The sequence below is a fragment of the Astyanax mexicanus genome, chromosome 14 (genome assembly GCF_023375975.1).
Source record: "Astyanax mexicanus isolate ESR-SI-001 chromosome 14, AstMex3_surface, whole genome shotgun sequence".
Taxonomy (NCBI): domain Eukaryota; kingdom Metazoa; phylum Chordata; class Actinopteri; order Characiformes; family Acestrorhamphidae; genus Astyanax; species Astyanax mexicanus.
In genome coordinates this window covers 23,047,772-23,062,782 of record NC_064421.1, presented here as the reverse complement: position 1 = coordinate 23,062,782, position 15,011 = coordinate 23,047,772, and the positions used below count along the sequence as shown (strand labels likewise).

At 36.5% G+C, this 15,011-nt stretch overlaps 1 protein-coding gene across 1 annotated transcript in view; it reads left to right on the top strand.

The window, feature by feature from the left end:
* Positions 1 to 13,344, top strand: part of zgc:174356 (uncharacterized protein LOC100137120 homolog) — a 59,324-nt gene extending 45,980 nt beyond the window's left edge. Inside the window, exon 7 of the mRNA XM_049464174.1 lies at positions 9,690 to 13,344. Coding sequence (XP_049320131.1) covers positions 9,690 to 9,741 — 52 coding nt within the window. The 3' untranslated portion in view covers positions 9,742 to 13,344. The remainder of the gene's footprint in view (positions 1 to 9,689) is intronic.
* Positions 13,345 to 15,011: the final 1,667 nt, after the last annotated feature.

Here is a 15,011-nt window from a genome sequence, read left to right as displayed (position 1 = left end):
GTGCTTGGAAAAGGCTAATAATGTCTCTCTGAAGAGCCCGACACACGAGCAACTTCTTTACCCTCAGTGTTGCATCACTGACAACTGTGTGAGTCACTGGGGTCTTTTTGGCCTTGAGTGGATTTACTGAGGCACAGTCAGAATATCCTCTTTGTTCCCACATAACCTTGAAACCCCCTTTTTTCACTTTTACATTTTTTTTACACCATTTACTAACCTCTGCTACAAATTACACTGTGTGAAATAGGCTAGTATTATTTTAGTGTATTTTTAGTGTATTTTAGTGTTATTTTAATAGCCAAAATAACATTTGGCTATTAAAACTTTCAAAAAACCCTCACTTTACAATAAGGCTACATAAATCAACAGTACTTGCTGCCCTTTTAATTAATGCTTGCTGTACTGATGGTTAATTAACCATTGCAGTATTTTTATTTATTATATAAAACATCTATATAATAAATGAGTTTTACATTCTTTGATCAGAATTACTGAAATAAAGTAACTTTTCAATTATATTAAACTTTTTTGAAATGCATCTGTTTTCATGGTAAAATAAAAATGAATCCAAACTATTTTGTCGGTTCATTTCGGTGCATCTTTATTTACCACCCGGGTGTGTTAAGCCGGGTAAGGCCACAAAGCATTATTGAACGCATCCTATTGTGAAGGAAAGGTTGGGATTGTCCCGGTTACATGTGGCTGGACCCGGACAGCCCCCTAACACAAGCTAATGGAGATTTGCTGAACTTCTTACATTGATTCGGACACTAGATTGATTCAGCCTGTTAAGTCCACACAAATCCACTGCTTGAGCAAGCTTTTTTTTTTTTTCTGGAGCCCTGCTTCAGAAGTACACACACACACACACACATACAGACGGAAAAAAATGCACACGGCAGCTGGTCAATACTTTTTTCTCATTTAATTGTTTATTTATTTCTTATTCCTACTGAAGGAGCAGTTATTGGCTTTAGCCTGGAGGGCAGCTACTCAGATACTTGGAGCGAAACATAGGGCTAGTTTCCATGGCTGCGCCGCAAAAATGAGTGACAGTGCTGCTCTCTGAACAGCACAAGTGCTGTGCAGGTTTCCCTTTTAGCCGTTATTAGGCAGAATGGATGGAAACTGCAGCCGCGGCCGCGATGGGCGACTTCGACGTGGCCGGAATGGCGAGCAGCTGCTCAGTTGTTCCGAAATTCACTTTGTCATGCAAACTGTTGTTCGAATCAATCTTTGATGATCCTCTCGCTCACGGGCGCAGGACGAACGTGTTGCATTTGGAATGTGCTGCAGAAGAGCGTTCGTATGGCTGCCATTAAATATGCACGACTTCAGAGTCTCTGTTAGTCGGTGGGGCCCCTGTTCTGTTTGGATCATGAATAATTATGCTCGTTCTCACTCCAAACAACGGCGCGGAACGGTGCAGGTGTATAGGTCTGAGAGTTCTACGTGGCGAATTTGCATAAAAAGGCAAAAACATGTAGAGAGGTGGTAGGGACTGCCTAATGGCCTGCGTTTAGATTGCTTTATGTTTCATTATGCAAGAGAGGAAAGTCTGACTGAACAATAAAGAGAGCAGCAACACATAACAACAGATCACGTTCTGAATGTGCGTCAGATAAGGAGTGCTGCTCTCACATCAGAACATCCATTTAATCTTTTATTATATACAATCACGCAGATGAGGGACTGAACTTCTACCAGTGCTCTTACTCTCAGATTCAATTCAACCTCAAATCAAATGTATTTCTGTGTATTTCTTCATGTTCCTGGTCCCTGGTTATACTAGGGCAATATTTTTGGCTAAAAATCGAATTAACATGAATGATCACGTACCCAAGAATTTAGTCAATCAGATAAAACACAGGATAACTAACTGTAGCTTATCATTTACCACATGAATTAATGGCATAATTGTATTTTTAAACAAGTGCAAGATTTAGCTGTATCTCTGTTGCCTTGTAGGCCTCCGTTCCTCTGCACTTGCTTCTGGCAGTGAACAACTTTCTATGGACACCAATGCCCACAATGCACCAGACACTATCTCACCTGATCGCATGACTCAACTCCAGGTTAAATCACCAGAATACTAATTGTTTCCATCTGTTTCACACACTATACAGTATACAGTAACAGTACACCCTGTAGATTGTTTCTCACATTGCCGAGTATTGTATTGGTTAGCCCTGTGTTATTTTTGTTTTTCCGTGTATGATCCTGTTTTGTTTCTATCTGACTATGAGTTTTTTCCTTGTCGGTGCTAACTAGTGATGGCAAAATATGGGCTTTTAGGAGATCAAATCAAATGAACCATGTGATTCAAAACAAGATTTGGTCTTTTGAGACTTTCGAATCATCTGGTGGGCAATCAGGCACTTTACTTTTTTGTCTTTAATCCCAAACAGCAGACTTAGGTCTTTCTTGAGATCATTTTATTTTATAAATGCTAATTATGAAGAATAGATGATAAAGTAATGCAGAAAAACAGCACCTTGCTTTTTTTCAAGTGTGCCAATGTTGTTAGATGTGTTATAATGATAAACATTTAAGGACAAAACATTCTGATCTCAGATCAGCAGCTTGCACTTTGGTGCGGACCACAACTTTAGCTCAAGTGACTAACTAATATATATTTTTGTAATAAATAAATGTACATGAGAAAACAGAGACTGTTGGCAATGTCTGTTAGCAATGTTAGCCTAGTTTATCCTGATTTATATGACAATATACTGAAATAATATATAATATTAATTATATATTATATAATAGTAATATATAATTTAAGTTGAGATATCAAACACACCTTGGCTGTGGACTGTATCTGGGGTCGTTTACAAGTTACGTGACTTTAGGCACGAATTATTAATGTAACATTTTATTACATTTAAATAACATTTACATAACTTTTTTCCTAGAATTTTCTACAAACATGTAATGACTGCTGTTTTTGCGTGTTTTCAAATTCTATTCGTTCATTTGTTTTATTCATGTAACCTTCGTTTAGTTTGGGTAGTAACAACTAGACAAGGACACACATAAAACAAAAACAGAAAAAAAAACAAAGGAAAATCATTGTTGAATAACGTTATAAACGAGTCAGCCATTGAAATTTACCTTGTAAATGTAAAAAAAGAGAATAATGTTTTCACTGCATTTAAACTATGATTGCTTTTCTATTTTCTTTTTAGTACAGTTGCAGGATTATTGTTCAGCACTTACTAGCCTACATAGACAAATATAAACACTGAGTTATTCTAAAGTAATGTGGGTGAGGAATGCAAATCTGGAACCACTTGTGTTTAAGAGGTTAATAAATAGCATTTTTTGTTTGTTTTTCAATGCATATTCTGCACACCCTGCTACCATGATTGGCAACAGCAGTTTAATGTGTTATTAGATCATGTATTATAATTGATTTCCATTATATCAACCTCCCCTCCCTGCTGAAAAAAATGTCTAAGTATGCTGTAAATATACAAAAACAGATTTATGTGCTTTCTTAAAATATTTTAAAAGTACATTAATATTATGCTTTCATCAAATGTTTGAAAAGTAAACTTTGATCATACCTTTTAAAAAGTACAATATAGTGTATTTAAAAAATACTACTATGAAGTACACTTTTAGTTTAATGTAATTCAACATACTTTTGTATGTTGTATTTTTAGCAAAGTGTGTTACAGTTGTTTACTTAAAGTACAATGTATCATGTAACGTTTAAGAACGCTGTATAACATTTAAGTACATTTGTAACAAGCTAAAAAATTGTAGTAAAGTATATTAAAATATATTGTTATGTCCAACCAAGTATACTAGAAGTGTGCGACTTACAAAAGACTGACCTGGTGTATAAGAGTGATACAGTTGTAATACTCATTAAATGTATAATAATTTTACTGTAAGAATATTTAAAATATGGGGTTACATACATAAAGTAGTGTAAAGTAGTTTAACTGTTACTTAAGTATTTTTAAAATAGTTCCATTTTAGTATAGTTAAGTACACTTAGCACAGTTGAAGTAAGACTTTTGTACTATTTTTATACAAATACATTTTAAGAAATACAAAAAAGTTGTTCCATTTTAGCACTCTTTAAATATACTGATTAACAGAGGTGGAAAAAGTACTGAAAATTTGTATTTAACTAAAAGTACCTTTACTCTGCTAAAATTCTACTCAAGTAGAAGTAAAAGTACCCAACTAAAAATCTACTCGAGTAAAAGTAAAAAAGTACTGAATGTAAAATTTACTTTAAGTAAAAGTTACATAGTTACTTTTAATTATTTGATGTAAAAAAGTACAACAAATTATAAATTAAATCGTTTTTAATGAACTATTATTCCACATAATAATTTGGATCTTTCTGGCAGTATTTGTTCAGACCACCCCATAAAACATTTTCAAGAACAAGTGGCATAGGTTTCTATGATCCATTTTTTTTCTTTACTGTTAAAAACTTATGGTCATATAGGTGACTATAAACTGTATTTTTATAGTTTTACAGTTCATTATTATTTTTTAACATTTCTATGCTTTAATTGCTATTTATATGTTTTTTTTTTATTCAAGCAGCTTGTTTAATTATAAAAATACTTTTTTATTGATATATTGATGTGGAAGATTTGAAAGCTGACAGCTCACTCCGGCTGGGCACATTTTGTATTGCATGAGGACGTCATTGCCTTGTTATTCCACACGTGAGCATCCGTGCGCTGCCGCATCCACGCCAATTTTTTTTTTATTCAGACAATTTCTTTTTCCCCAGCATTTATTTTTTTACTCAGTAATGAGGAGTTTTCCAGTGTAGTGAAGGAAATTACTTGTGTACTTGAGTAAAAGTCAAATTACCTATTTTAAAAACTACTTTAAAAATGACAAATTACTCATAAAATCTACTCAATTACAGTAACATGAGTAAATGTAATTCATTACTTTCCACCTCTGCTAATTAATAATGTGGCCACAAGCACACTTTAGTGCACTATAGCATAATATATATGCTTAGTATACTTTATTCTACTTTTTTCACAAGGGTTTTTCCACTATAAGACTCCTGAAGGGAATGAGAAGTCTGCTGTGTGTGTGTGTGTGTGTATGGGTGTGTGTGTGTGTGTGTGTGTGTGTGAGCGTGCCGTGGCTCAGTGCTCTCCGGTACGTAGCTGTGATTAAGGACAGGAGATGAGACTGAAATGAAGCTTGGTCTTGACTCGTGGGGGCGAAGAACAACAGAGGCGGAGGTCTAGTCTGATAACGCTCTCATTAAGAGTGGAAATGAAGGCCCGTCTCAACAGCTGACGAAGCCCGGACTGAGCGCGCCGACACGCCCGCACATTTATCTGCCAACGGCAATTAGCCACGGATGAAGCCGCCCACTCGAACCCCCGCTGACAGCGACAATTAATTACATATTGCCGTTTGCTTTTAATTAGGTGTCAACCTGAGGCTGCTTTTTTCCGCCTTTGCCCCCGGTGGTGGGCGGAGCTTTTCACACGTTTTACGCTGGAACGTAAACTTTTGTTTTAAGCGTGTGTGTGTGTGTGATGTCTCTCTAAGCTTATGAACCACAGCTAACGCCTTATATGGGCACGTTCCCGAGGACCACTAGGCCAATGAGTATAGAGTCTTTTTATTAGGTTTAAAAGCAGGTTTTAGGTTTTAGGTTTTAGGCGAGGACTGAAGCAGCAGCCGGACCAATAGAATAAAGTGGATTTAAATTGTGTTTGTTAATTCAAATCAGTCAGTGTAGCCTTAATGTAAGTATTAGATTAGACTAGATTAGATTAGATTATAGATATTGTTTTTACTTTACTGACTGATAAAAAAATATATAATAATATTACATTATATGTGATGTGATTAGGTACAATTTATTACACTTTATTTATTAATCAAAATATAATACAGCATTGCCTTATATTGGATTAGATGCAGTTTAATTAGACTAATTGTGCTATGTTGTAAAGGATTAGATTAGATGTGATCCAATTAGCACTTTTTTTGCTTTATTAATCACTATAAGTTTAATATAAAGTATAATACAGAAAAAGATTGGATGTGACTCAATCAGATACTACTATAATAGTTAGATTAGTTTAGATTAGATTAGATTATTTTGCTTTTTTTAAGTACTATAAAAGTATAATACAAAATTAAATTAGATTGAGTGTGATTCAGTCAGATAATAGTTTATTATTCATTATTCAATATAAAAGTATAAATTAACATTAGGTTAGATTATATTCCATTAGATTCCATTATATTCAATTTCCTTGTTATCACTTTGTAATAACTACAAAAGTATATTTTATAGCAAAATAAAAATTAAGTAGGTTAAATATAAATTAGAGTGGATCTGATTGGTCAGACATTTCTGGGGAGACACCAGTGTTATTTTACAGTTTTATTTAACATGTAACAGCAGTGTTTAAATAGTATAAACCCCAGAGTTTTTATTCTCACATGCACAGTAAATTTGCTAATTTTAAATCAACACTGTTTAGTGTTAAATTTTACACTCTCTCTGTTTTAATTTAACTCTAACAGTGTTGATTTAACACTGGCGAATTTACGGTGCAGGATGTTCTTGTATTATGTTCTTGACTGAATGTATTATCTACCCATTATGCTGCAGTAAATGATCAAGAACCACATATTCTGATAACAATCAAATAATCCTTTTTTAATATCTGCATTTTTCATGATCTATTGTTTATTTATTTTTTTTTAATTGTAACTATTTGTTTAAATAAGAGCAGTCAGGATCCGCAGTTCATCCGAACTGATCATCAGTCCTCGTGGAGGCAGGAAAAGACCTGTGATTTTTGTAATACCATGGTTGAGTTGTCTGGTGCGCACCTGAGTACAGGTGAAGTGTTCACACCTGTCAAAACAAAGCGAACTAAAGGAAAAAAAAATTGATAGCCCTTTAACAAAGGTAGGTGTGAAAGCTGCAGTTAACCTTTATTCCTCGAGGTGTGTTGCCCTACATGTCCTCACACTGTGTCGACGAAGCTAAAAGTGAAATGAACTTTGATCCACAAATATGTTTGAACTTTTCACAATTTCACAGAAAAGGAAAGGCTCTGCTTACCGTGACAACCTTCATAATCCACCTCATTCCTGACCATAGACTAAACCTGAGGCCACAAACAACTAAAACTAAAAAAAATCAAAATAAAATAAAAAAACCTTACCCTGCTGTACTGCAATCTGCTGCACTGTAAGAGCTGCTGTTCTGGTTACAGGCTGCTGCAGTCCTCCTCAGAGGAAGTTGGCAGCCGTCAGCGTTACAGAGCACAGAGCAGGAGATGTGTGGGGGGAACTGAGCTGCCCCTCATTCTGCTCTCTGACCTCCCTGTGAATTATTTAACGATTTAAAATGGCCTCCTTATTGCACCCGGTAGAACTAAGGGCGTTCTTTCGACTGTGAAGTGAAGAAAATGAAACTCAATTTTTCCACACGGGACTTGGCTTTATTGTGGCTGTATGATAGATAGTGAGGCATTAATGCCTTGAATAGACTGTGTGATTGAATCAGTTGCTCAGGCTGCTTTAGGTGTATTAGAACCCAAAGCAGTTCCACAAGAGCCACGTTAGCTGCCACAGTTTATACAGCAACACTATGCCATTTTTTTTACCATAACATATAAGCTTTAGTTGGATCATAGTGCTCCACTGACTCATAAAAGGGAGGATAGTGTCATATTGCTGCTAGTCTGAGCTTAAAACACTACTAACTGCACTATGTAACTTTGGTGCACTGTACAGAAAAATGAATGGTAACACTCTCTATGAATGTCATCTCTATTAGACTCTATAAACACATTTATAACATATTATAATGCATTCATAAGCCGTGTTTATTAAGCATATACTACATTATAAGCTGTGATTATAATATATATGTTAAAATAGTTTATATCTATTATTAATAATAGCCCATCCCGATTACTGTTGGCGTCCACCAGGGCTCGGCTCTCTCGCCTCTTCTGTTTATCCTCTGCATGGATACGATCACCGCCGACCTACAAAACCCGCACCCATGGTCGCTCTTGTTCGCAGACGGCGTCTTCCTAGTCAGTGACACAAGGGCTTGATGTGCAACGACAAACGTAGGAGTGGAAGTCCCGCCTCTACAACTATGGGCTGCGGCTGAACATCAAGAAGACTGAATATATGGAGAGTGGGCCCCAAACCATTGGCACGATCAACATCGATGGCGAAGATCTGAAGAAGGTTACGGAGTTTAAGTATTTGGGCTCTATTGATTTATTTCTAAGGTAGTCCAGGGGTGAATCGCTACCGACTGATGGTGAGTGTCAGAAACGGTTGGACACAGCCAGTATGCAAATAGATTGTGACAGAAGCCAATGGAAAAGAAGCTGTTAATGGCAACAGACTAAACTCAGTTATTATAAGTTGGTTCAACTCAAAGATCTCAGTTTGAATGTTTATTTGCCCAAAATGTTCATCTAACTCAAAATAGTTGAGTATTGTTTAGAAATATCTAATTTTATGTAAAACAGACTTAAATCATTTGAGTTCAAATAACGTATGGGTTTACAGTGTGCAAGCTGGGACTGAGTTTCTTGGTATAAACAGCTATTAATGCATAATGATCACAATTCATGATGCATAATAAACAATGTTTATGATGCCTTATGAATGCATGCTATGAGTATGTTTATAGAGTCTTATAGAGATGACATTCATAGAAAGTGTTACCAAAGGAATGTTAGTGTGTTTTCTCACCAGCACCATTTAGTCCAGTATAAATGGATTCAGAACAACCACACCTAGACCCATAAGAAGAGATCGGCTCGGTCTGGTCCCAAACCAACTCTGAAATTTATTTTTTTTGCTGTGAGAATGTGATCTAAACCTAATCTGTCCAAATATGAAAGACTCCTCATGTTCAAGGTTCAAGGGGTATGAATATTTTGCAAGCTGCTGTATATTTAAGATAGAATTCTGCAATATTTATTTCACTCTATGCACTTTTTAAACCAGGGTCAAACATCGCCAGTTAGCATTTTGCTACAGATGTTATAATATCTGACATTGCATTGTAATTTTCTATGTTCATGCATCTGCCTCTGATAGATAAACAGTAAAAAAAAACATAAATAAAATAAGCATTGCATGAAAAACGCCTTTCAGACTGGAAATGAAAATGTGTGATAGTAAGCCTCTTACTGTGTGACACCTTATTTCACGACTGGTCAAGTTGTCACAAATATTCAGGGTCTATTAAAAGGGTAATAACTTTGCTCATGATTAATTTATCAGGCATATTGTTTTCCATATCTATTTGTAACTGCCAAACATATATATATATATATTTTCCATTTGCCGTTTGTTTGATTGTCTATTTTAGCACATATAGTGTCAGAGAACACAGACCGTGTGACAGTGTGCTCTACTGTGGTGATGGAAAATGAATTTTTTATGTGAAATGTTGAATTTCAGTTACATTGGCCAAAAGTCACCGACATGCTTCTGTGCCAAAACACCTCAAGCAGGTTTTTAAACTGCGAAAAGCTTGACTTTGTCTGAAACCCCAGTTTTTAACACACCAACCGTTTACAGGCCATTACTTATTGTCTTCTGTTGCTCTGTGTTAATGTCTCTCTTTCTTCTCTTCCTCTTTCTTTCTCTCTCTTTATCTTCTTTCTCTTTTCTCACAGGTGGATTAGTGAGATGCCAGTCACTCATCGGCGCCTGGTGCTTCAGGACTGATTCTTCTCTGTTCCATTCCGAATGCCACACACACACACACACACACACACACATACACTCTTAATGTCTGATCACATTTTGCTTACAAATGATTTTATAGCACTTTGTATATATTGTAAAATAAATGAAAGGCAGGCCAACGTAAAATGTCAGTAACTGATTACAGTGATTTTTGAGTTAATCCAACTTATTTGGGCAAATGTCACATTTTTAAACATGCATCACAGTTTGGTCAACAGTGCAGTCTGAGCTAAGCCTATGTAAATGTAAAAATTCTTGAATTATTAGTAAGCTTATCCTGTTTTTCCTCAGAAAATACACTTTTAGTAATTTTAACAGTTTCAGCTGCAGCTCATTTACTAAAGATTTGTCATGGTGGGGTACAGAATACAGACACTCGCGGATCCAGGATTTTATTAAAAACCCACAGGATGTACAGATAGTAAACAGAAAAGAGTATATAACGCCAGCAAACAGATACCTGGAGGCAGAGACCATTACAGGATAGTGGGTAAGTCCAATGGTCATACACGAGGCAGGCAGTATCAGAGAAAATCCAAAAGAACAGAAACGATATACAGTCCGGGAGTGGTCATACACGAGGCAGGCAGTATCAGAGGTGATCCAAAAACAGAAACGATACACAGTCCAGGTAATACACGAAAAATCCACAGAGAAGGCAAAGGCAAAAATCGAGGTCGGAAAACAAAAGGCAAGGTCATACACTCGAAAACAATCACAGAAATAAACGCTTTGTAATGTGGGCGAAACCAGGCAATACGCGGCACCAGAGAACTCGTGAAGCGTCCTTAAATACCCTGGGGTAATCAATACTCCGGGCTTCCTGGCGGAAGCAGGTGAGGTGTCACGTGCGTGGGTGTGTGCGTGATGTCAGCGTGTGGTGCATTCTGGGTATTGTAGTTATCTGGCTGAGAACCTCCGTTGGAGTTAAGTGTGAGAGGAAAGGAAGCGCCTAGAGCACCATACATGACCAGATTTGGATGCTCCTAAATTGTCATCATGACCAAATCCTCAAAATCTGTAGATGATCTGCCTAATGATGGGTGCCTAAAGCTCTTAACAACTTTAACTTTAACTCTTAAAAAAGCTCTGTAATTACATCAATTAAATTATTTTAATGTAATTATCATTTTAATGATCATTTTAAGTTGGTATGTCTTTTTGTATTTTTTTCATACACATTCACTTTTTATTTGTACAGTGCTAAATTCAAGAGTCACATATTTAGTTTACAGGTGACATATATGTACATGTATGTCTTTTTACACAAGTTAGAACAGGTATATGCACTATGCACAAATTATTTGCACAAAATCACTAAGTCCATTTTTAACTGTGACAGAAACACAATACTTTTTATTTGAAAGGATTTACTGTACATCTTCCTCATTTGTTGACTTGCCATGAACAGTATGTACAGATCCCTCAGTCAGACGAAGTCTGCTGTCTAATCCTGCTGTGTACTGTCCGAGGTTCTCAAACTAAATGATCAAAATGGCAGATAATTTAACTGTGGGGTCAGGATGCTTCTATGCAGATTTCCTTATTGTGATGTCAGAATACTGGAGCATCCAAACAGCTCATAGAAGCATATAAATCCTTACGTCAAACTCTTTCAAAAGATTCATAGAAATTGGATGGAAGTTTTTTTTGTTTGTTTGTTTTTGCATTTGGAGTGTTTATAAGAGCAGTCGAGACTCAAGGAAATATAAAATCTTGCAAAAAGTGAATTTTGCGTAAAATGTCCCTTTTAAAAACTCCTCGTAGAATCCTTATATAAAATGAACAGATCAGCTGAAAACCCCCCAGGTGCAGCATATCTCTTGATACTGTTACGTTAATAAATTGCACGAGCTAAATGCGTTTAAAGAACATGAGCACAAAGTAATGAAGTGTTACTGATGGAGAGAAATATCTTCTGTATGAAGCACTTCTGTATGCAGAAGTCTTTCTGTGCAGCCCGGTTTGATTGATTGCATGAAGAGTGCAAGCATTAATAACCCCATAATAAAATTAGAATAGTGAAAGGTCAGTGCCATACTGGGGAGAGGTAATTGAGAATTGCAGCTTTAAACTGTTCTCCTGATAAGACACTTTCAGACTCTGCAATTAGAGCAGAGGGCCCATCCTCACCGTTTTCCTTCCCCTCCATCGTTGGAGGCCTGGAATCATTCTCCAATTAGCGAGATCGCATTTAATCACGGGGAGCCAACCTTCCACTAAAATCATGTCCCAATTAATTGGGCTGCTGATACTTGTTGTAGGTGTTCCTGAGTGACACCAGAGCACTGAGCGCTGAGGTATACTGTGATCTCCACTTAGGTGCACGAAAAACACAAACGCTCCACTGAGCTCCTCCGGCTAAGAATATGTCTTTGTGGAATTACACTCTTTAGGGGGCTCAACCTCACACGCTGTAAAATGTAGCACATTTTTAATTTAGTTAAACGGGTTTAAGCAGAACAGGATTTTGACCAGCTTCTCACATTCCCATAGCAACATCATCTGTGTATCTTCACAGCCCTGCAGAGGCACTATGGACAAATTTGTTATATTTGTAGCACATATTCCATTCTTTTTATAATCATGTGTTTGTTTTTAGATCACTAAGTATCTCTGTACGTCACTTGAGTCCCTTGTAAATTATTTTAATCACTTGCATAGAAGCTGCAATATGTCAGTGTTTTGATTGTTTGAGCAGACGTAATGTACAACCTCCACACTGTGGGGTTACTTTAACCCTCCTGTTATGTTCAGCTGTTTCTATTTCTCAAAAACATTGTCTTTATCTTAATGAATTAGATTTTATTTAATATCTAATATTATTTTTAATTTTTATCCCATGTTCTCTCCAATTTACAATTTACGATCTACAACCCACTCTTTAGTACACAACACCAAGAGGGGGGTAAAGACTAGCACATGCCTCCTGCAATACATGTGAAATCAGCCACCGCCTCTTTTCAGACTGCTGCTGCTGATGTAGCATTTCCGAGTAGCATCACAGTGTGCTTGGAGTAAAGCGCAGCAACTCGGTTCCGATACATCAGCTCACAGACGCCCCATGCTGATCGACATCACCCTTTAAAGTGATGTGGGGAAAGAGCGCCATCTACCCACCCAGAGAGAGCAAGGCCAATTGTGCTCTCTCAGGGCTCCGGCAGCTGATGGCAAGCTACATAAACAGGATTTAAAGAGGCAATCTCACCTTACATATTATATTTTTGCTGATTGTAGTTGCTATTTAGTGTTCCATACTACAGATGAGTGTGTATGTGTGTGTGTGTGTGTGATTAAAACATTAGTAGAAAGAGGTGGGGTGGTGTGTTGCAAACACATTACATTAGTTATGTTCAATTTACATGTTTATTAACTAAATATTCTCAGCTAAAAAAACAATTTTGCTCCAAAAACAATTAAATCTTTTGAAAATGAGTTGTATTTTTAAAATTTGAAACAGGTAAATTTGATCCACGACAAAACAGGACGGGTTAAAGTGGTGTTTTTTTTTTTTTGTAAACATTTTATTCACTACTACAAAGACATTGTCTTACAAAATAAAACAAAATTTTATTACTATGATATTTTCAGCTGTTTCATATTTATCTGACATTTAAAAAAAAACAATACCCGGGTTTGAAAGTAGTCACTATCGGACCTTTGAGCAAGACCCTTACCCCTCACTGCTTCCTGAAGCTCCTCAGTGATGACTGCCCACCGCTCTGGGCACGTGCACTCACTGTATGTCACTGTGTGTTTGTATGCTTATTAATGTGTAAGTGTCTATTCAATAACTGTGTTTGTTCTATTTGTGCCCATCACATGTATAGCTAATATAGTTCATTTGGTTAACGTGTGAAACCCTAAAATAAGGGGTTCCCTACACTCCAGTGTTGACTGGCTGCCAACTTTTTTTAATGCCTGAACAATGCAAACAGTTTTAACATGCACAGAGTGTTCAATTTACAATGAAACATGTAGGAACACATTCATAATGCTAATAACAGTTGATTTATGATCTCTAAGAAGAAAACATTGTTTTTTTTTTGTTTGTTTTAGTGAATATCAGAGTAGAGTCTCAGCAACAAAGGGGTTTATTTTGTGAAGTTGATTTTGTATTTAGCTAGATAAAGTATTTACAGCATCCATGCTGCTATTATGTTGCTTTGTCATCTCTCCCCACATTGCTGAATTGGTCATCATGGGTCATATTAATCTGATAAAAATGCCAGTCTCATTATAAAACTGTACACACAGTCTACAAACTCGCATCCAGTAAAAGCGAATGAAGTCTCCAGATTAAGAATGACAGAATATTGTCACTAAAGGAATGACCTTATCAAGTTTGCTACCCTTCTAAATGTTGATTTTGTTTTGAATGTTGCTTTATTGTGTCTCAGCTGAGCTCTTCTACAACAACAGAAAGCTGGGTATGATTACTTTCAACACAGCAGATCAATATGTTTTGATTTTTTGTGCAAAGGCAGTTAAAACAACTAATCGCTTTAGGCTTTGGGAATGTCTTTCATGATCAAGAGTTTCAACAAAGCCACTGCTGCACACATTTATTATCTGTGTTAGCTGAGGCCTCTGTTTTTCCATTTTTGTAGTGTATTCTGTGGGAGTGGTGTTGATGGAAGTGGTTGTGAATTAAATTAAAATTTGCCCAATGAGTGAAAAGCTTTAAATGTAAAATAAGTATAATAAACTCTTTAACTTTTATTTTGTTCCCAATTTAGCTTAGACATTAACCCTGCAACTCACTAGGACTCCCCTAAACACTCGCAGTTCTCCTGACACCAGAAATATGAGGACAAGCACACACCTCCTCACATATATCTAAAGTCAGACACTGCCTTTATTTTAACTTCTACCAATGCAGCCTTTTTAGGCAGCCAACGTCTTTTAGTGCCAGATCCCCAGCTCTGATACATCAGCCAACAGAAGCCTGTGCCAGCCAGCATCACAATGGAATGGGAGTATTAAGAGGAGAGGGCACCGTCTATCCACCCAAAGAGAGCAAGCAATGAAACGATTGTTGTCCACAAAATACAAAATAACTATTTTATAAACAGGTAAGATTTCGAAGACCAACACTTGGAATGGATTGTTTCAAGGGTCTGCAAGAAAAAAAATAAGAGTGTGGTGCAGTCTTACCATTAAGAAAATCTTACCTGTGTGTTTGTCACAAAATGTATCCTCTAAAATATACTACCAAACATCCAGACCTCCATGCCTTGTGAGCCTGA